A 23,585-nucleotide genomic window follows, 5' to 3' on the forward strand; every position below is an offset into this window, starting at 1 on the left:
AACTATATAGAGTGACATAAATTTTATTTTATTTTTTCTAAAACCTACAGTTCAAAATCATGCAAATATGAATAGATAAAATACATACTACTTCAGTGGGAAGGTAACAGAGCTCTGTGATGTCATCCTGGCCACATGACTGCGATAATGTCTTCGGAGTAAAATCCACAGGAATTCCTTTTTTTAAATGGTTGCAATTGAATACAAAAATATAGAGACAATTGGACAATTTCATTTGTCTATTATTCCTAGAAAGAACAGAATGCAAGTATTAATCAAAACAATTGCTAAGTGGTAAAATATTAGTACCTTCTGAAACACCTGCACTTTCTTTCGGGAACTAAAAGAGGGAACTTGTGTTCCACCAGGTGCAGCCAGCAGATGGCGTTGGAAGAAACGCCTCTGATTGGTTCAGGCGCGCCTGCCGAATGGCGGGAGAAAAGCAAGCCACCCATTGGTTCCCCGTATGACAGCTACATGTATAAATAGCTGTCAGACGGGTTAGTTGTTGTTCGTTCCAGTCAGTTCTTTCTCTGTTAATAAAAAGTTAGTTGGACCTTCGTCTCCTCAGTTACTGACGCCTCAGGCTTTAACAGAACTCATTTGCATTGATCAGTGGTGGGCCTTCTGAGAAGCTACTTTGTGGAGGGCTTATCCAAAATTGTTTGCCTTGAATTGGGTCCATTTCAAAAGAGGGAATGTTATATTCGGCTCTCCCCTTTTCTAAGCATCTTCTCATGATTTCTAAACAGACAAATAAAAGCAAGTTAAAGATCTTTAAAATAATGATTTCGTTATTTCTGGAAACTGCATGTAAAAGATTTAAATAATGATTATGACAATTTCTAGTGATCTTGATTCCGTGTTATTCAGATAAATGAGTACATGTAGCCAAAGTGTAATTCTGTGATGAAAGAAAAATGGCAGTAGAATACTTAATAACAGCTAATGGTATCTAATCATCTTTGCATAATAACTTGTCAAAATCCCAGTGCTATTATCTATCTGCAATTCTGATCTTCTAGCACTGAGACATGTTTCATTGCCAATATTTTCTCAAGAATAAATTGTTCTTTTGATTTTAAAATAAATTGTTACTATATATTATAGTTCAGCACAGTCATTACCCTCGCCTTACTGGTAGTATTAAAACTGTAAAACTGCAAGCCAGAAGAATCTATTGATCTTTAATTTCTTCATTGCACTTCTCTGACAGTTATGACACCTTAATTGATGCATTTCTATGCCATATGATAACAATAGCAAAGAAACAGTAGCAAAATATAGTCAGTAATAAATCATTTTTGATTTTGTTGAGGCTTCCTCTTAGTTAAGAGTAAGCTTTCATCCTAAGCATGTAAGACCAGAAGGCTATGGAGATTTTCCATCATCCAAGTTATGGTTGTCCCAAAGATGCTTTTTTAAAAGAACACCTGGACCTTCTGATTTTTCTTTGAAGACATTTCGCTTCTCATCTAAGAAGCTTCTTCAGCTCTGACTGGATAGTGGGGAATGGAAGGATTTATACTCCTTGCAGACAGCTGGTTTGCAAAGAATGCAAATGGCCAGCTGTCTGCAAGGAAGATAAATCCTTCCATTTCCCACCATCCAGTCAGAGCTGAAGAAGCCTCTTGGATGAGACATTTGGGTGGGTGGGGGATAAGAACAAGGAATTATGAGGTAATGGAGTCCATTCTGGTGGATTGTGTTATTTTGTTTTTATATCCATACAAGTCAGTCACTGTGTCTCAGCCCTGGGAAGCAGAAAACGGCAAACCATTTCTGAAATCTTGCCAAAAAAGCCACCACTTTGCCAGGAACTTGTCCAGTGAGTTGCCAGGAGTCAACATTGACTTGAAGGGACAAAAATGAAAAACGAAATGATTTTATAGTAGTAGAATTTGCTAGTTCTTACTACTAGCCTGCCTCTCAGTGCATAAAATGAAGTCATTCACAATTTCATTAGTTTGGATATATGCGGTAGTTATTACCAGGTTTAAACAAATTTTCAAGAAAGGTGCAATATGTGGGAATACAAATAACCACCTCTCTCTTCAATTAAGCAGCCACATATTTTTCAAACATGCTGTTTCCAAAGCTACTCCACTGGGACTCTCCACACATGAAATATGTTTAATCAGACAGCTTTGTGAATATATATATATATATATATATGAAATTAGATACATGATAGGAAGGAAAGAAGGAAGATAAGTGATACTATGCCCTTTGCATGTATACGTAAATAAATTCAGCATATATATTCATAGAGGTGTTCAAACTGAAATGCAGATATGTTCAGACATATACAAAGAAATAATGCATGTTGCTTTGTTAAAACTGTACTAATTAACTATAGAACATAACTTACTGTATGCCACCTAAATGTTTATGCTATATCTACAATAATACTTGTGGTTGCAAAGGCAGGTTTTAAAAAAAGCAAACTGAGACAAATGTTCCAGTCAGAAGAGTGTTAAAAATTGTCTGACTCGCAAAAGAGTGCTTACGGTATATGTAAACAGCTGTCTTTTCTTGCAGAAATGTGCATCCTTTATTTCTTGTCCTCACCCTTCTCAGTCTTGTTCCTTAATCTTATTTGGCTATTTGCCATAATTATGCTTTGTTTTAAGAATATTTTACACAATCAAGAACATGCTTTAAAAAGAAGCTTGGAGATTTCATTGTAAAGTATGGTTTTTTTTTTGTTCTAGGCAACATTTTTCTGTGACTGTGAAAATGAATACCTGGGTGTTTTCTGTGAGGAATTTAATGCCTGTCAAAGCAATCCTTGTCAGAATAATGGAACTTGCATGGATATGGCAGAAAAACATGTTGGAAAAAATTTCTCCTGTACTTGTCTTCCTGGTATGGTTTGAATCACGTATCATTTGCACAGTACCTCCGGTTTGCCCAGGAGAGCAGAGCATCTCTTGATACTGAAGAAATAAGGAAGTTAACAGAACTAGAACTAAGTTTATATGAAGATTGCTGATACAAAAAATGACGTGTGTGTGTGCGCGCGCACGCGCGTCTGTGTGTGCATGTATACATATACATACAAACAAGTGCATTAAATCCTGTCAAAGCCTAGCTTCCAAGCATTTTCAACCTAGGGGCCAACTCTGCGTAAAAGTAATTTCGGAAACTGATTTAACTTGTACACGTGCACACGACATATTTGAATATAGGTTAAATATATATGTGAGGAACCGGATGGAATGGAGCAAGCACAGATTGAATCCTAGCAAGTCAGTCTCAAAGGTACCTTTTCAAGTGTTACTGTTCACGCAGAGGCTCCCTGGCAGAAGGGAGGCACTTCTACTGAAGAGTACAAGTGATGGGTTCTCAATGCTGGATGGGACAAGCAGATGCTTTGAGTAGCTGGAAGGCTGTTTTCAGGCAATAGATTCCAGCCTCTCCAGAGTGTTTTAACATGTTTCGTTTCAAGTGTTAGAAAAACTGCAAGAGTGTTTGATGGAGCTGCATAAAACCCAGCCTGCAGGGCCAATAGTACGGTTGCGTAAGCTGTCATTGATGTGATGAATGAGACATTACACAAAACATCTTTGGGTGTATTATCTATATTTTATGTTGATTATGATTATGTTTATTATGTGTTTAATGATAATTGTACATTGTTTGCTGCTATGGGGGGTGTGTCACAGTTAAATTACATATGACATTGGAATTACTAGAAACAGGAAGTAACAGATACACTATATATCACTGATGCACATTTTATTTAGGAGTTGCAGTTAATGTGACTTGCCTAGTTCCAGAAGCACAGTTTCCTTACAAAGGCTTGGAAATGTGTTACATCTGCATTAGCCTACATAACAGAATGAGATCAGCAGGCAATAAAATGGGGTCAGGTATTATAGGTACTGTAAAACAGATGATCTATTCAGTTCGTGTCAGTCTCTCCTTTATTCTTTTTAAAGAAAGAGAAGGGGACTTCAGATTTGCCCAGACATAGTTATATAGCAAACTGTGACTTTCAGTGGTACTGAATTTCTGAAGCTCTGGCCAGTATAATTAGTTGGCAGGAATGATGAATTTTGAAGTCTATGTATATACTGAGATTCTCAATTTATATCCCTATATGAATATAATTGAAGAGGCTCCCATGTCTTTTCTCCATAATACCCCAATTCTTCTGTTCTGTTAGAAGTACTGAATTGCTTTTTTATATATTTGATGAATAAATTGGAGTAGATTGATCTACCTAAGTTGAAAGTTATATAGTATAGTACCCTCTCCTTTGTTTATATAACATATTCATTTTTTAAATCTGAATTCTTTTAAGTACTGCAAACAAAAAGATGATGCCTTTTAAAGTATACATAGTTTTTATATGTAGTATAAATACAACCAGGGTGGGTTCCTACCAGTTCTAACCTCTTCTATAGAAGAGGTTCCACAAATCTGCAGTGCCATTTACAACCAGTTCCAGCTCTCTTCCCCCCCGTCCCCACATCATCAAGATGAAGAGCGAGAGGAGGAATTCTGGGAGTTGAAGTCCACAAGTCTTAAAGCTGTCAAGTTTGCACACCCCTGGGGTTTTTTTTCTAAAGGGTTAGGGGTGCAAGGGTCTTGTAACTTGACAGCTTTAAGACTTACGCACTTCAATGCCAGAGTTTCTGAGCCATTTTGGTTGCTAAGTGCAAAGCCACTCCCACTCAGTCACATGGCTGGCAAGCCACTCCTACCTGGTCACATGGCCACAAGCCACTCCCACAAAGCAGGCCACACCTACAGAAGAGGTTCTAAAAAATTTTGAAACCCGTCACTGAATACAACATTCAGAGGTACTATTATTAAGAAATGGAGAGAAATACACACACACACACTTTAATAATGCCTGAAATTATATTAGCTAGAAAGCCTGTTTGATAAAAAATATATCCTGCAATTAGTTGTAAAGTAGAATTACTTGACTAGCATGTACCGTCAAGGTCAAAGCAAGCAAAAAACCATATTCACTTAGCAAAAAGAAGTAACAGTTTGGCCAACACATTGTATGAGTCTTAAAAAATGGGAAACTGCTCAGTCCCTGGAAAAGAACTGTTAGCTGTACTGCAAACCTTGTTATAAACAAATTACATTTTAATTGAAATGCTGATGGAACTAGGATTGCTATGAGGCAGGCTGGAATTAAAAATCTGAGTTTAAAAGAAAACAAAGACAACTACTATTCTAAGCAAGGTTTCCAAGCCTGGATCTTCTCACTCTCTGAAAACCTAACCTCATTATATATTAACAAGTATCACTTTTCATCCAGAGTCAGTGTTGAAGCATGTTGTGGATTGTGTTTGACTATTTAAAAGAAAAGTAATATACATAGAACCAGATTTTAGGGGAAATTAGAATTGATTTGAAGGTAAAGAACTATGAAATTAAAGTGGCAACATATATGTGGGAAATTTAATTAGTTGGCATTTTCGGTACCATTGCCATTATTATTCACTGTGTATTTACATTTTAATTGATTAGGAATGGTACAGTAGTTAGGAAATAGTACAGGAATAGTACAGGATTAGGATTAGGAATTGTACAGACTTTAGTATCAAGGTAAATGCTTCAGTTTAAGATTAAATAATCTACTAACATTGAGTTTCTACCCAATGTTTTGAGTTTCATTGTCATATGAGAGACAAAATGCATTTCTGAGTAATGCATACTTCAAATATGCACTACATAACATAGTTACCTATTAACTTAGTTTAAATTTGAACGGGAGTGTGATCAATTCTTTGTGATTACAACCCAACTCTTTAATGTAGGAACAATGTTTTGGATGCTATTATAATATAACAATAATATATCTATTAATACAATATATTTTCTTTCCCATATTTTTAAATGATTTTATTATGCTGAAGGATATACTGGGGAAATGTGTCAGTCAGAGATTGACTATTGCATTCAACAGCCTTGCAAGAATGGAGGGACCTGCTATTCCAGTAGCAGTGGATTCAAGTGCCATTGTCCAGAAGGTAAGCAGTAAGTTTCAATAATACTTAAGAAGGTACATATTTTTTATAGAACATTTTAAGGGTGCTGTTTCTCCCTTGCCAAGATAAGTAGACACACTGTATGTCCATATGTGTGAATACAAACCAGAATCTTCCTATCCAATCAGAAGGAATTCTTGCCATCTTGCAGATGTCCCAGCGCTTGGTTCATTCGGTAAAAATCTTTATGTCACCTTTTGTGCAGGCATTCCTTCTCTCTGCACAAAAAAGGTACTTTCTATTACCAAGTGGGAACATTGGGGGAATTATGACTTCATAATTTCATCTGCAGAGGAAAAAGTGGTTAGGCAGAGGCAAACACAGCACAGCTCATTGTCATCGTGTAGCCGTGGGAAAATCTTGGGAACTAATTTGGCCTCTGATAAATAAAAGTATCCAACCCTAAAGTATATGTGGACATACATGCATGTCTTTTATGTGTTGCTATGTAAGCAGTCATTTAGGTAGTGTGCTGCAATGAATAATAATGTGTGAGTATTCTCATGGCTGAAAGGGAGTGTGTAAGCATATCTATTAAAATTCTTCTGTTGACTTTTGTTTATGGAGTTATCAGTGTTTCAGGTAATAACATTGTCTATTGATTTTTGTTGTAGCTTGCATCTGGTTTGAAATGCTTTTTATACAAATTGATTTACTCTCAAATATAGATATATCTACTAAATAGCAATCTTGTATTAAGATTCTGTAGCCTTAGAAGTCTGGAAGTTGAAGTCCAGTCTATCTAATTAGGTCTACAGTAGTTAGGGAAAGCTGCTGAATGCTGACAATTAAAGTGTATTTGCAATAGCATACTATAAATGCTAGTTTTCTACCTGTCTTTGAGACTGAACCTTTATACTATAATCAGTAACCCGTTTGCCAACTATGCTACAGCTTATGAACGGAACAATCCAGTAATTTAAATAGAGAATTTTAGATATTTTTTGGCTCTTCCCAACAGAAAAATAAACAGCAACAATAAATAGTGAGACAGATACTAAAACTGAACCTAAACTAAATGGCTTTCTTAAACTATCCTATCAAAGTTTGTGTCTAAATTATATCAAAAGAAGGATGGATGATTTCTCATAGTGAGTTGGGATTTTTATGATAGATTTGATAGGACACCTTTGCTGTTGTTTGTAGCCTCATAATGGATCACAATATTTGCAGATTACCGTAAATATCTCTGTACTTAGCAGTGCTGCGTTAGGACCAGTACGCCCCGGTATAGGTGTACTGATGCCTGCTGGGAGCACCTGGTACCATTCCAGTATGGTGCTCTGGAGGGCCCGCCCGTGCACCTTACCGGTATTTGAAGTTTTTGGGGCTTCCCCGCAGGTGCACGGAGCGCACAGCGCCTGCCCAATGCTCCGCCAACCAGCTGGAGCGTCACGGGTGGTAAGTATGCATATGTGTGCTGCACGTGTTCATGTGGTGGGTGCCCACCCCTGTTGCACCGTTCCAGTTGCAACAGGATCGGAACCCACCATTGATACTTAGCCAAAATTGAGGTAGATGATTGATATGCAAAATATATGTATAAAGTTATGCATTTTATTCATTTATTTATTTATGTTTTTTGTATCTTGTCCATTTCCATGGATTCTAAGCAGCTTACAATGTAAACATATTTCCGGGCACCCCCAATACTTGCAATATAATCATATATAAAAAGAGTAAATATACATCAACTGAAACTTCAGGGGGTTAGAAATACCATTGACTAATATACAACAAACAAGAAAGGAAGACATCTTCCCTAAAACAAAACTTTCTTGCATGTATTTGGACTTGAAGATCTTCATGTTATTTGTTGTACCAGAATGGAATGCCTAGTTAGTAGATTATTTGACAACTAGTAGTCATCTCCACAGTCATTACGAAGTGAATGTTATGAAAGTAACGTATTCACTGATCAAACTAATCAGACTCTTCTTTTCTTCTTCTTTTAATCAAGATATATGGGTCAAACTTAGTACTTTCCTTCTCTACTAGTATGAATTTTAGATCTTCTGACTCTTTCATCCACTCTATCTTTCACTTTCAGATCTAAGCTTGACTGTGTGTGGGCAGAGTGAGATTAAAAATACAGACACAGGCAGTATGGCTGGGAAATTGGAAAGCCTAAGGTGTTAAGTTGCACATACGGTTATTTTTAAACTGCCATGAAATTTTCCTCTGTAGATGTTTTTGCTACGATACTTTTCCCTCCTTGAGATTTGTTGTAACAGCAAACTGTGAAGAAGCTGGGCATTCTGTAATACTAATTTGAACCATCTTCAAAAAGTTAGCCTGCTATCTGCTGTATGCATGTGTCTCTATCTCTATCTCTATCTCTATCTATATCATCATCTTTATCTGTATCTCTATAATGCAAAAGCTTCTAGAATCCGTGGGAATATTGTGGTATTGGAAAAAAAGAAGGAAAATTTTCTATTTAGTTTAGTTTAGATTGCTCAGTGTGGATTTAGCTCTGTGATTTGTCTGAAGGATAGCTAGGAATTTGGGAACGGAATGTTAATGTTCTTGACTGAAATGGTTATTTTTCAGAAGTGGGCTCTGCGCCTACTACTCTGCATTGAATACATGATGCAATGGTAGGATTTATATATATAATATACAGTATATATTGTAAATATGTATTGGTGAGCATCAGAGGGATTTCCCACTTTTCAGAGTGTTTAAGGGTATTAGTGAAGAGCTTGAAATTTGTAAAGTCAAAAATCCATTATACCTCCCCAATCCTGCTTTTTTGATGATAGCCTTGATAATAAGAGTTATCAGTCTCTTAAGAAATGTAAGCTATTCCCTTTAATTTAAGGATTAGTTCCTAGCATTGTGTTATCCAGAGAAAGCAGCATGGTGACCTAGTGGTGAAGATGTTTATCTCTCACTTGGAAGGTTAGGAGTTCATTCCTAGGTAGCGGCAGATATTTCTCTCCTAAGAAAGAATATCTGCTGTGAACACTGTGTGTTGTCAGGAAATGCATCTGGCCAGTAGATGCTCAGCTCCATCCAGTCATCCTGAGTCTACCCTGAATTAAGGGATTACAGGGTCATAAAATGGGAGCTTTTATTGTGTTATCCAGGGGGGAAAAGTAAGTTCTACTCAGCCTTTCATGTTTTGGCCAATTGCTTAGTTGGAACATAAAATTCATGACCTGAAACAATAATAAACAAGAGCTAATAAAGGATTCTTAGAGCATGAAAAATGTATATCATAAACCTAAGATCAATAGGTTACAAACCATTATTTTGAGCCAGAGGAAAAGTGGAAAGTAAAATTTTAGAAGCAATTAAATTAGAGAAGATTCAGAAGGATACTACAAATAGCATGATAAATAATCCATAAAGATATGTTTCATATTAAGAAACTCCTTACAGATTTCTGTAATTCCCGTTGAGTACTTTTTTCAACTGTATAAATATATTGATGAGAATAGCTGTATTTATTCAGCTTTCCTTTTTGATTTCTATAATTCTGTGTCATTTTCCATCTGACTGACACCGAGGCTTTGAAACTAACTTACATTTTAAAAGTATTTTCTGTCTGTCATACAATTGATGGCAGAAACCATAATAAATTTGGTTGAGACACTGTATGGGGCAATTAATATGATTAAAAAGTAGTGAGAAGGAAGAAATCTATTTGGGGCTATCACTGGGTTTGAATCTTTGAAGAATATCATTTGTGGTAGCAGACATATGCTGCTATAAAGGATAATTTAAGGATTTTCCTAGAATTTCTAATATTCCTATATAATTTTATATAAAGGTGGTGATATTGTATTCTATCTATGTGCATGTTATTCTTCATATCACCTCAGTTCTTTTAATATATTCTGCCATGTCGAGACTCACGTTGTGTTAATGTCAATTAATGGTTGATGGTTAATCATCCACTTCACATTCCCATAACTTTTAAAATATTCTGGTCTAAAGATTTCTCATCATTCCCAGAAATTCGCAGAAATTAAATGTGTAAAGGATATTCCATTTAGATGATATAGTAACTATGAATTTACAATCTGTTAGAGCAACTGAAAATTACAACTCTTTTTACTTTGCCATCCCTTATTACTATTTGATCATCTCATCATTTCAAACAACTAGCATCTGTTTTAAACGAAAAAAATATCTTCACTTCCATTTCTACTATAACTTGTGTCAACTACTCTTAGCTTGTACTTGATATGAAATGGTAAGGTTATTTTACAACAGGCCTGTCAAACTGGTGGCCCACGGGCCAGGTGCATCATGCGCAAGACACTCCCACCCCGGCTCCACAAAGGCAAAAAACATCACAAAACGTCACCATATGTCACGAAATGTCACGTGACGTGATCAAGTTTGACATCTGTGTTTTAGAGCATTAAGAAACAGTGGAATGGTATGAACTTAATTATTGGCTTTCATGTATCTATTTCTGCTGACAACATAACAATATGGTATGATTGCCAAAAAATCTTTCCTTAGCAGAGGTAGAAAATGTCTTGGGTTTTCAGCAATATAATATCAGTTGATACTGCCAAATATTAGTATCTCACTGTGTCTCAGTTTGCATTTTAAGATAATTTTATTCATAACATTCTGCTTAAATAATTGTAAGACAAATAATGTAGGAGATGAGCTTCCTGAGCTGAAGGGTGGGGTTAAACAGTTTGGTGTCATTACCCAGCCACAAGAGATCCAAATCCTCTCACACACCTCTACTGTGAATTCTATTGACACTTATCTAACACTAATTTAGCTTGAGCTGTTAGTTGTTCAGGTTCTTGTGCATAGGTGGCAGGAATAAACTGTTTAGTGAGTTGAGTTGAGTTGCTATTCCTGGTTATTTGGAGAGAGCCTGCAAATCAGGTCTATTTGTGTCTTTTTAGGATTCCTGGGACCAACTTGTGCAGACATAGTCGATTATTGTGCTTCATTCCCTTGTCAGAACAATGGGACCTGTTATACAGATCGACTCTCCTATTCTTGCAGCTGCAGTTCAGGTTTTACAGGACCTACCTGTGCCCACCTGATTGACTTCTGTGCTCTGAATCCTTGTGCTCATGGCATTTGTCGCAGTGTTGGAACAAGTTATAAATGTCTCTGTATTCCAGGTATGTAAGTTCTTGTCATATTCTTTCATATCTTCTTTGCTGTTTGCAACATCTAATTAAAAGTATTTTTATTTTCCTGTTTAATATATGTCTGCTGACAAGCTGTTTTTTTTCCTATTAACTTTAATAACATTTATGCAGTCTATGTTTAATGAAAGGAATAGATTGAGCACTTGGACATGCAAATTACTCTCAGTATGGCATATCCTTTGTCTGAAAGATTTATTCATAATTTTAGGCAGGCTTTATTTGTCAAAGGAGTTAAAAACACCTGAATCAAATTATCACATCTGTACATTAAATTATGTTCACAGAAAATTAAATCACATTTTAATTCGTCACTGTCTTACATAAAATCCATGGACTTGTAGGTTTTATGAACACATAATTTAGCATGATAGACTGTGTTGGATCATGATACAGCTAGTTGAACCTCACTGAATTTTAGTGCGAGCTAACTTTATTTAGCTTTATATCTAATTTCTGATAACTTAGGCTGCATTTCAACATGAAGTTCCTTTCATCTAGCACATACTCAGAATTCCACTTAATTTGTCTTATCTTTTTCAATGTTTCTTCCATTGCCAGCCTCTGCATTCAGTTTTCTAAACAGATTATTGCAAGCATGCCCGTGAGCATTTCATAGACACGTCACTTTAAAAATTTGATTAAATTTGAAATTCAGGAACATCAGAATGTTTCTATTCATTGGCTTTGCTCAGAACTACAATCAGAAATTCTATAAAAAATGTGTGAAATTGAGAAGAGAAGGAGTATATCTGGACTCAAACAATTAATAGAAGAAGTCATTGTTGGTTTATAAAAGAAATAGACTCATAATCCATTGTGCCAGCAGACGGCGAGAAAGAAATTCAGAAGCCTTCAAGAGGCTCTGCTTTAATGAGCTTACTAATAAAGCACAACTCTCTATTTCAACTCTCAAGATTCTGTTATTTCACCCCTAGTTGTTGCCACTCAACTCATTAAAGAAAGTCTGTGTGAGTTTTGCTTCCTTGTAAGGGACTTGACACTGTAATTTAAAATAAGAACGGTAATAACTTGATTCAAAAGGACAGTTAAAGCAGATTAATGTGCAAAGGAATTATTACCCCTACAAAGTAATTGTTTGGACATTATCTGCAAGCAAGCTGCCAATATTTTCACAATGCTCTTTTTCTTTCTTGGAATGGTGATTTGAACTAGAGGAATAGCTTAGGGTAAGATGTATGTTTGCAGAACATTACATACTAAGGAAAATCCTTCTTCTACTCCAGATGGGAAAATGAGCAGATAAGTAGATAAAAGCATTTTAAACAATGTTTAAGTGTAGAATATTGTTGGATAAGTGTAAGTGGATAACTTGGATAAGTTTAAGTGTAGAAAATGTAGATACTTATCTATATTTTTGCTGAATTACTGAACTCTCTTCCCGCCCCTACCCCCCCCCCCCCAATTATGTCACTCAGAAAAACCAAAGAAAAGAGAAATTTAAAATAGGCTGATTACAATGAGGAAACGTTCATAAATATTCATCAGTGGGCCCATCTGGAAGAGCTTTGTATTGATCCTGTACATTATGTGACATCTAATTGTTATGTATTGTAATGAGCTGCAGGATTGTCTTTGGAAATAATCTGGACATTTCAGTTATTTCAAAATAGGCTATTATAAGGGACCATGAACTGGTATCATTTCAGACTTAGTATTAAAATATCCCTTTTAAGTTTTAGGTTCAATTTAGAATATTGGTATTTACCTTACCTTTGCTTCTTAAGGCAAGAATTTTCAAAATTTTGCATATTTTGTTTCCTTTTTAAAAATTCATTTTTAAGTTTGTCTACGTAGTAAAAAAGTCTTCACTGAAAGATTCCCACTGAAATTTCTGAGATACCCTCACTTCAAAATGTAAAAATGCATTATATGAGGCCAATTCTTCCTGTTTTGCTCATCTATAGCAGGGCTGTCAAACTCTCGGCCCGTGAGCTGAATGTGTCACACACTGACCACACCCATGCCCAGTTTAGTGAAGGGGGCCCCCATATGTCACGTGATGCTGCCGTGACAATGTGAGTTTGACACCCCTGATCTATAGGGAAAAGTATTTCCATACATTCTTACAGGCCCTTCAAACATTGAAGAACTGTGATACTTCATTGATATTTTTCAAGGTTCTTAATATGAAAAATATGTTCAGTGTTTTCAGCAGTTAAAATCCCCACCCCCTAAGAAGGAGACAGTGTACTTCCTTATCTAGCCTCTAAGAGTTCTGCTGACAGGCATAGGAATGTCAACAAACCAGTGAATAGCTACTATTAAAAGACACGATATATGTAGCTGGTGCTGGGACTGGTCTATTGCTGAATAGCCCAGCAGAGTTTTTGATAGACTAAGTGCATATGTTCTCCATAGGCATAACAGAGAAGGAGGCGAGGAATTACATTTTATTTTTCCATCTTTCTTTTTACCCCCTCCATAAATTGGAAACACACACCCATACATTCTCACACATCACATACACTTTGAACTTTGAATATGGAGCCTTTGGGGCAAAACACTGCAGTGTATGCTTTGACCAAATAATGTTGAATTTAGATGTTCTACTGCTGTAGCTTTCAATTATCTCTTATAATAGTTATAATATTTCTTAATATAGCATAATTCAAACATCAGAGAATTGTGATGTTTTATGATATTAATGTTAAGCCATCATTTGATTTGCTTGTTTTTAACATAATGTACGAGCCCATTCATTATGACTTAGTTTTATGTGCAAACTAGTCTCTTATACTGTAGCTTATTGGGTAAAAAATAATTTTAAAATTGCCAGTAGATTATTTTTCTAACGATCTGTCAAGTGAATTAACATATATTACAATAACATATATGACCTTGTATGTCAATGTAAGCTCATGAACAGTTTCCAAATTTATATTTATTGGTTAGGAATTTTTAACCATTTTACAGCTGAACTTATTTCACAGTGAGAAAGTACATTGAGGGTAAAGTAGCCTTAGCAATCAATCATTTTTAGTAACAATTACACTGATACATGTAGTTTGCAGTAGGAATATTTTTTTCTGCTGAATATTGAGTCAGGAGTTATAGTTTAAAGCTTTCTAGTCCCTTTGCATAACTTGACAACCCTATTTTCTGAATTGACATTGGACTTTCAGGCTTTAGAAGGTGCAAAGAAACCCAAAATGATCCTAACTAAATATTTCCCATGCACTCTCATATCTCTAATGATTTGTAGTACTTTTAATCTTGAAAGATTAATCTTAATCTTTTAATCTTGAAAGATTAATCTTAATCTTTTAATCTTGAAAGATTAATTTTAATCACTGAAAGCAGTTATATAGTAGGGTGATAAATCCTATTTATTGAAATATGTTTTGAAAACAGTGCAAGATTTTACTATGTTTGAATTGGCCTTATAAGGTGGGTTAAATGAGTTTGGATGCCAGATTGAAATTAACTAATGTATTGACAGTCTTCCGGTCTCCTCCAATGTATAATATATAATAACAGAGATAGAAGAGACCTTGGAGGTCTTCTAGTACCCCTGCTTAGGCAGGAAACCGTACACCACTTCAGACAAATGGTTATCCAATACCTTCTTTAAAACTTCCAGTGTTGGAGCATGTGTTGAATATAAATATAAATGATTATAATCCTTTAGCCAATTGAGACATGAAGGTTGCCACGTTGAAGAAGAGTGACTAGAGCAAGGTCTAAACTAGTTGAGAACCTCTGTAAACCCCCTATAATTTACTCCAAATTGAATTATTTTTCTTCCAGACTATTGAATTACTGTCCCTCATCTCCTGTAAAAATAAGGCATCCATGCTCATTATCTATCTTTTAAAGTGCCTCTATCTGACAGTAATTTATGCACAGGAATGTGTTTGAGGTTTCAAGGCCAAAAATATTGGCTGATCAGTGTGGTACTTTGATTAATAATGAATTTGCAACCCACCCCCCCTAAGTTGTACGAGTAATAATTATGGATATTGAGAGTTATAGTTCAGCAATATCTGGAAGGACAGAAAGTTTTCGTACCTTGGTCCTAAGCACTAGTTAAGATCCAGCCAGACTACCATATTCTGATTTATAATTGTAGGTGTCTAGGTACCACTGACCTTAATTTTAAAGAAATTACACTTGAGAAATACAAGCAGTTCTAAAGACATAAACAACCTACATCAAAGTGTTTAGCCCTCTTTCATGAATGCCAATATCTTCCAATGCTGGAAAGGTCCAGGAAAAGAGGGAGCAATTCTCTCCACCGTTTGTCCATCTATCACAGCTGCCAAGCCTTGTCATTAGGATCTACTTGATATGTCATAAAGTAAAATAATCATAAAAAATGATTTGATTTTTTTTACAGTTCTCAGAATATATGACTGTGCAGCATCTTCCATGATTCTACTAGCTTTGAATTAAGATTACTTTGCCTTTCTCTTAAAGTTGCATGTTAGTTATATTGACAATATAGGCATGAAAAAAATTCCTGTTTTTGTGGATATCTGCTTGTGGACAGTGGCATTTTTGAAGATATTTTTAATGGGACAAGAAAATACAATTATTCTTAGTTGCCTAGGCTTTTGGATATGGAGGAATCAAAATTGGGCAAAACATTTAGATAGCATTTAATTATTTTTAGCCCACTTATCCATCTCTTCTTCCCTTGAAAGCCAACAAGTGCACAAGTATAATAAGCAATTAGATTACAGTGATGGAGAGCCCACCAGCAAACACAGAGACAAAATTCATACTATATTATTACATTTTGAAAGGTTAGCACTGGAGAAACTTCTGAGCTTTCTGTATTTTCAAAGACTTTGGGATAGTTTGAAAAACCTTCTGATCTGTGAACAACCCTTCATGTATAACAGAAGTGTCAACAGTATCATAGCCTAAAGATAACTTTCAGCTAGTGATATGAAGAACTATACTGTACCTATTCACTGTTACATACACAGATGGTTTGATTTTGAGCTGTATGAAGCAGCCACTATTTCTGTAGTTTGAAGGCAAAAGTAAATGGCATCTTAGAAATGGAATCCAGTGAGAATATCTGATCTTTTTTTTCTGAAGTAAAAATCAAATAAATTAGTTTCTAAAAAGCTGTCATGCAGAACTACAATGCCTGTATTATTTTTTTCTGTAAATTGAATGTTGAGTAGATGCATAAGAAAGGGACGTAGTGGCTCAGTGGCTACGATGCTGAGCTTGTCGATCAGAAGATCAGCATTCAGCAGTTCGAATCCCTAGCCCCGGGATGGTGAACCTATGGCATGTGTGCCACAGGTGGAACGTGGAGCCATTTGTCAGGGCACATGAGGCATTGTCTTGTCAGCTGGCCAGCGCACATATGCGCACTTTCCAACTGAGTTCAGCCTTTTATAAAGCCATTTTTTGCCCTCCACAGGCTATAGAGGATTTATAGGAGTTGGGGAGGGTGAAAAGAGCCTCCTGCGCCCCCCCCCCCCACCCGAAGGCCCTCTGGAGGCTTCAGGAGCTTCTCTGAAGCCTCCAGAGTGCAAAAAACCAGTCCTATGGGCAAACAGGAAGTTCGGGAACAGACTTCTGGGTTGCTCTAGGGTTGGTTGAAGCCCCCTGGTGGCTTCAGGAACCTTCAGGAAGCTTACCCTGAAGCCTCCAGGGGATTAAAAAGGACCCTCCGAGCAAACCGGATTTCTGGTTTGCTCAGAAAGTCGGTTTAAGCCCTCCAGAGGCTTCAGGGACCTTCAGGAGGCTTCCCTGAAGCCTCCGGAGGACTAAAAACCACCCTACAAGCAAACCGGAAGTCACTTCTGGTTTGCTTGGAGGGTCCTTTTTTGCCCTTCGGAGGCTTCAGGGAAGCCCCCTGAAGGTCCCCGAAGCCTCCGGAGGGCCTCTGGGGGAGATTTCACCCTTCCCAGGCTCCTATAAAGCCCCTGGAGCCTGGGGAGGGCAAAAAAAGCATGGAAAAATGGGGGGGTCGCGCCTCTCATGCACGCATGCACACTGGGTGGGTGTGTCGCATGTTGCATTATGGGTGTGGCACACCCACATATGACCCCCCTGCGCTCCCCCCATGGCACGCAAGCCAAAAAAGGTTCACCATCGCTGCCCTAGCCCACCTATTGGGGTGAGCTCCCGTTACTTGTCCTAGCTTCTGCCAACCTAGCAGTTTGAAAGCACATAAAAAAATGCAGAAAATAGGGACCACTTTGGTGGGAAGGCAACCTTTGCTATTGAGTCATGCCAGCTTCATGACTACGGAGATGTCTTTGGACAGGGCTGGCTCTTTGGCTTAGAAACAGAGATGAGCATTGCCTCTAGAGCCGGAAAATGACTAGCACCTTTACCTTTACCTTTAGATGCATAAGAAACAGAACACTGTACTTAGAATGGAGCATAAGTTACATACCATATCTTATTTGCAGAATAATGATTTTAAAAATGTTTAGTAATGCCCAATACTGAAGCTGTAGATTCATGCTAATATTTTTTTTCTCCACAAATGCTTCAGATATTTATTTATTTATTTATTACACCTCTGATGGCATTTTTAAAAACATATTTTTTTCTTGCTAATCCATCTCTAAAAATATCAGACGAGGAAGCCCCCATTGTCTCCTTGAAACTTCATTGTGCTAATAAAAAACTCTCCCCATTAATTTTTCTTGAAGATGCATCTTTCCCTAATAGCATGAGAATATATGTTTTATTCCATGGCTTAGAGAAGCTATGATTGCTCAAAGCAGTATTTAGGGAATAGATTTTTAGGGAAAAAGTAGGATGACCTGGGCCATCCATCATATGCACCATGATGGATGCATATGATATTGGTGGAATATCAAACTTATGATATCTTTGGTTTCCTCTGTCACAGCTGTGAACATAAATTAAAGGATTGGGGTTAGATAATTTCATTATTACACATTTATGTCATTTGTAATATTCACGTCTATGTCACATGTCTGCAAATAGAAGGTCCTGCGTAAAAGTTACTAAAAATGGGTATGTCTTTTAAGGGTTGTTTAAATCCCAGATTATTGCAAAGTGATTGGTATGAAAAAGCAGGGATGTGAATTGAAACAGATTTGTTACCTGCTGCATGGAAAACAAGATGTTAACTAGGTTTCAGGACCAATTTGGTCACTAATGTTGCTTGACAGATGGATTGCCTGACAATGTTAGATTATGAAATACTTGCTAAAGGGAAGATATGAAAAATGATTCAGAAGCTTTTTGAAGATGTGAGATATATTGACAAATCTGTAATGGGTGTAGCAGGCAAAAGATTTACTGCATGTCATATACGTAAAAGAAGAAAGCCTTGATAGGAAGAAAAGGACAGCAGAATGTATAGAATTGTCTGGTTATGATGTAAATACTTGTGTGTTATTCACCATGGTTTTACTGAAGGATTTTCATACACACACATACACACACACACACACACACACACACAAATACACACAAATCCATACATACTGTATATGTCTATATATAGACATACAATGACAAGTTTGAATAAGCTGCTAAAAACCCATAAAGAACAATACTGATGACTATTCAATGATGAATAAGCAATTTAGAAATTAAATATTGTGACTGGATGCTTTTTCTGGTCTCTCCTCCCACAACATGTTTATTGCTGAATGATCATGAAAGCTAGAATAAGAATTGCTTTTCAATGATTCTGGTGACTAAGCATAACAGAATTTCAATAACACCAGACAGAAATGAAATAATTGCACTTATATTGATTGTAGTGTTATGCGTAGAGTGGGTCCCATTTGAGAGTTATTTTTGAATAGACACAGCATGATGAGACTACAACAATAAACTGTGACATATACTTTCCTACGGTTACAATTCAATGATTTCTTTAAAAGGGTCAGAAGGGAGTGTTAAAATATTTTTCTTTTTATTTTGTTTATATATATTTACATATTTCTTCAGTCTAAAAAGACTCTTAAATTGTGTACATAAGAACAACAATAATACCACCAAAGCAAACAGGATAAAACCAATTATCCCTAATTATCACAATCATTAAAACATTAAAGTATTGAACTGTGTTGAAAAATCATAATTAATTAGTCTCTAACTGCCTTCCACATCAGTTTTAGCTAATTTTCACATGGAAAGTAAAATTGGAAAATATATTTGCCTCACAGCGAAGGCTGTTCCGAAGGAGGCGAGCAGAGTATCCTATTTCATATATTTTCTACTGCACTTTGTGGCATTTGAGAATCCTCATTAGACATTCTCTGTTTACTTTGACTGAGTGGGCAGAATTTAATTGGGAAAGGTGTTCTGGTAGATACCAGGCCCTGAGCCATATTATTGCCATAATATTATATAGCAATAATGGCAATAATGAAAGTACCCTGTATAGTAAACACAAAACTGTTGGACTTTGTACCAGCAGAAGTTTCAGGGTGGACTGTAGGGCCTTCCTTGTAAATCGATCTAGGTGAGAGTTACTATCTTTAGCACCTCTTCTTCTAGGTAAAATCATAATGTGCTCCAGTCAATCTGGGCAAGGTTCTGCCCATAGCCTCCATCACTTCTGAAAGGAGCCATGAGCCTAGGGGCTGCCAAATTGCAATATGTTCTCCAGTTCACCTTCCCTAATTTAGGGTGTAAGATGTGTAAACCAACTACATGGATCTTAGTGAAGATTAGCACTCCTTCCTCATCTAATTAGGCAGTGGTGGGTTCTGGATCCCAGTACAACCAGTATGGTGCAACGGGGCCGGGCGTCCACCACACGAACGTGCGCAGTGTGCGCGCACATGCGTTCTTACCACCCACGACATCCCATGACGCTTCTGTGAAGCTCCAGCTGCTCGGCAGAGCTTTGAGCAGGCGCTGTACGCTCCATGTGCATGTGCGGAAGCCCCAAAAACCTCAAATACCAGTAAGGAGCTCGGGCGGGCGGGTAGGCCCTCCAGAGCACCGTACTGGAACGGTACCTGGTGCGTCTGGCAGGCACCGGTATGCCCGTACCGAGGTGTGCTGGTCGTAACCCACCACTGTAATTAGGCATCCGTATTGCACACAAGGTCAGCTTCTTGTCCACAGTTTTGTGGTGGATGGTGCTAGATTTATTGAAAATGTATTTGGATGCTTGACTTAGAGTTTATGTTTTCAAATTATCTACAATACAATACAATAATACAATAGTAGAGTTGGAAGGGACCTTAGAGGTCTTCTAGTCCAATCCCCTGCCTAGGCAGGAAACCCTATACCATTTCAGGCAAATGGCTATCCAACATCTTCTTAAAGACTTCCAGTGCTGGGGCATTCACAACTTATGGAGGCAAGCTGTTCCACTGATTAATTGCCCTCACTGTCAGGAAATTTCTCCTCAGTTCTAAGTTGCTTCTCTCCTTGATTAGTTTCCACCCATTGCTTCTTGTTCTACCCTCAGGTGCCTTGGAAAATAGTTTGACTCCCTCTTCTTTGTGGCAACCCCTGAGATATTGGAACACTGCTATCATGTCTCCTCTAGTCCTTCTTTCTCTTAAGCTAAACATACCCAGTTCCTGCAACCATTCTTCATATGTTTTAGTTTCCAGTCCCCTAATCATCTTTGTTGCTCTTCTCTGCACTCTTTCTAGAGTCTCCACATCTTTTTTTACATCGTGGCGACCAGAACTGAATGCAGTATTCCAAGTGTGGCCTCACCAAGGAATGGTGATGGAATACTCTTGGAATGGATTTCTTTTGCCATATCTATTTCTGTCCATCACTAATATTACCTTCTATCTGTGTCCACATAACAAATTGTAAATCAGCTCCCCCTATGCCAGGAAATGAAACACCAAACAATTATGCAAAGTGAATTCTGCTTCACACTTCCACAGGGCAGCTAGTCTCAGTTGCAAAACTCCAATCCACCTCTGTCTAACTTCTTCAATAGCATCCCTACAATTTCCTTGCATAGGACCTACAGTTCTCAGTCCCAAACCTCTTTCTTTCTTGTTTCTGTGTGGGACAACTTCATTCTACGCTCTCCCAACAAACTACAGCCTATTCAGATCTTGCCTGCATTGTCAGGTACAGCTTTTAGTTCTGCCAAATCTCTACTCTGAGCTCAGCTTTCTTCACCAATTGCCTTTTTTAGTTCTTTCAACATTACAATGGTTCACTTTAATAGACCCTCAAATAATTGTAGCACCACTTAGGATAATAAGAATATCTACTTGCTACACTTCTGGAATAGAATGTAGAATAATGACTAAATTGTTCTCACTGTCAGAAAAGTTCTCTTTCCTTCTAGGTTGGATTTCTCTTTAACAAGCTTCCACCCATTACTTCTTATCCTTTTGTCCTTTGGAATGTAAGTCAATCTTCTCTTTTCTGTGACAACCCTCAACTACTGGAAGACAATTATCATGTTCCATAATCCTTATCTTCAAACAGCTAGAGTGATTAAACAAACACCTTAACCATTCTGTTGCCATCTTGTTACCAAAAAAGTTGGTAAAAGTTGGCGTGCCTACGGTCCCTGTTCTACTGTCCCCATTTATTCGTACTCTTTTATTATGTATATACTTATACCTGTTTATACTTATATGTTTATATGTTATGTTCATACTTATACTTGTTTTCTCATAGATGCTTGACAAACTAAAAATAAATAAATAAAAATATTTTGTGATCAGCCTGTATTTTCATTTCTTCAGAGTCTCTAACGTCTTTTCTATAAATCTGTGCTTAAAGGGAGGAGGAATGTTGGGTCCTTTCTGTCATGTGTACTTCTTATCCTCTGTTTTTCCTCCCTAAGGCAAAATTGTACTGTTGTAATTGAGAGCAGAGGTCTATGCGAACATTCCTGTACAAAAGAAAGGGTTAGGGCAGCTCGGAATTTTTAAAAATGTCTTACAAACATTCCTCTTAAAACTCTTCTTAACCCAGTTGGAAAGGCTTTTTAAAAACACCGGTAAGTTTTAGGGAGGAAAACTGTCCCTAGCATTTCATCTGTAGTGGCATTTCATATTGGTTTTGCAATTGAGTTCAAAAGATCAGGATTCCGTTTCTTTGTAGCAGAAGAATATACTTTCGTGACCGCCTTTTTTTTTTTGTGAAAAAAAATGTGATAGGGTGAAGATGCCCTCTAGCGGAGAGAGAAAGGCATTTCTATATCAATGTAACATGTGATCTGTGTCCAATTGCCCTATAAAACTTACTTGTTTGTATTCAAAATTAATATTTGTTAAATATGTAGCAATATGTAACGTGTGTCAAAATAATTCAGATAGATATAATATAAACTACATTAAGAATATTTTATAGTGTTTAATCTATATATAGGAAATCCAGATATAATTACAGAGTTATTCTCTGGTTTCTATTCTCTAGAATTACATAGTTTCTACTAAAGGGCCCAGAGTGTAGCTATGTATATATTTTATGTAAGGTAGAAAGTGCATTCTCTTCCATTTTTATCATATCCTTATTGGTACCTGGAGACTCTACTTTCATGTAGGAGCTAGTGATTTCTCTCCCAACTTCTTTAGGGAGCATCCTAATTCTAAAGAAACCACTTTGAGGAGTAGAATTTGTAGGATTATGCATCTATGTTTATGTGTAATTGAGAGAATGGAATGGATTGGGGATCCCTATCATAGATGGGTTGCTCCTGGTTTGGCCCAGTTCAGCCAAACTGGTAGTGGTAATCTTGCCTGGGTCACAAAACCAGCAGCAACCCAGGCTGGCCAGGGCCCCGAACCGTTTCCCCATTTTCCGTTGCCATTACTCGCATCTTGTTTATTAACTTTTAATGGTCTTTGCTCATGCGCACAACCATTAACAGTGAATTGCGCATGCTCAAGCAACACACACAAAATGCGTGCATGAGCGAATGGGTACTGGTTTGCGTAGGCAAACACCCCTGATCCCTATATACATATCTGTGTATAATTCCACTGGGGGTCATTTGAATTCAGTCCATGTTTACTGAAGAAAAATAAATCACACCACTGTATTTATTTATAGTAGTGGTTTCACATTTTAGTTGCAAAATATCTTGCAGGAATGATATGTGTGGAAAATGAAAGTTCTACTCACTTAAATATACACAGTGACCTGGAGCTGAAATGTAATATCCAATAAGTGGAATGACAGCCACAATTCATCGGGATTGACAGCTGCTCAAATGGAGCTAGCAAGGAAATCCTGAACTAAACTGATAAAGGTATAATTGTGCTACTATAAGGGTTAGTCAGTGTTGCTCCTATATATGAGGAGACAATATTAGGTCAGTGTTGATAGGAATAAAAACTTACCTTATGAATGGGTATTAGACTAAGTAATTACCTTCACTATGTTACTCTGGATAAATTATACCAGAGCAGTTTGCATGGCATATACATAGTAATGTTTTGGGTGATGTGTAAACATAGCCAATATGTGGTAGAAAATAGTTTCTAGTATTAAAAAAAGAATGTGAGTT

At 37.0% G+C, this 23,585-nt stretch overlaps 1 protein-coding gene across 1 annotated transcript in view; it reads left to right on the top strand.

The window, feature by feature from the left end:
- DNER (delta/notch like EGF repeat containing) overlaps positions 1–23,585 on the top strand; it is a 143,819-nt gene that overhangs the window by 107,458 nt on the left and 12,776 nt on the right. The window contains exons 6-8 of the mRNA XM_081956351.1: positions 2,715–2,868; positions 5,886–5,999; positions 10,901–11,125. Of these exons, the coding sequence (XP_081812477.1) occupies positions 2,715–2,868; positions 5,886–5,999; positions 10,901–11,125 (493 nt within the window). The remainder of the gene's footprint in view (positions 1–2,714; positions 2,869–5,885; positions 6,000–10,900; positions 11,126–23,585) is intronic.

This window comes from Natrix helvetica (assembly GCF_964273705.1).
Source record: "Natrix helvetica genome assembly, chromosome: 5".
NCBI classification, from domain to species: domain Eukaryota; kingdom Metazoa; phylum Chordata; class Lepidosauria; order Squamata; family Natricidae; genus Natrix; species Natrix helvetica.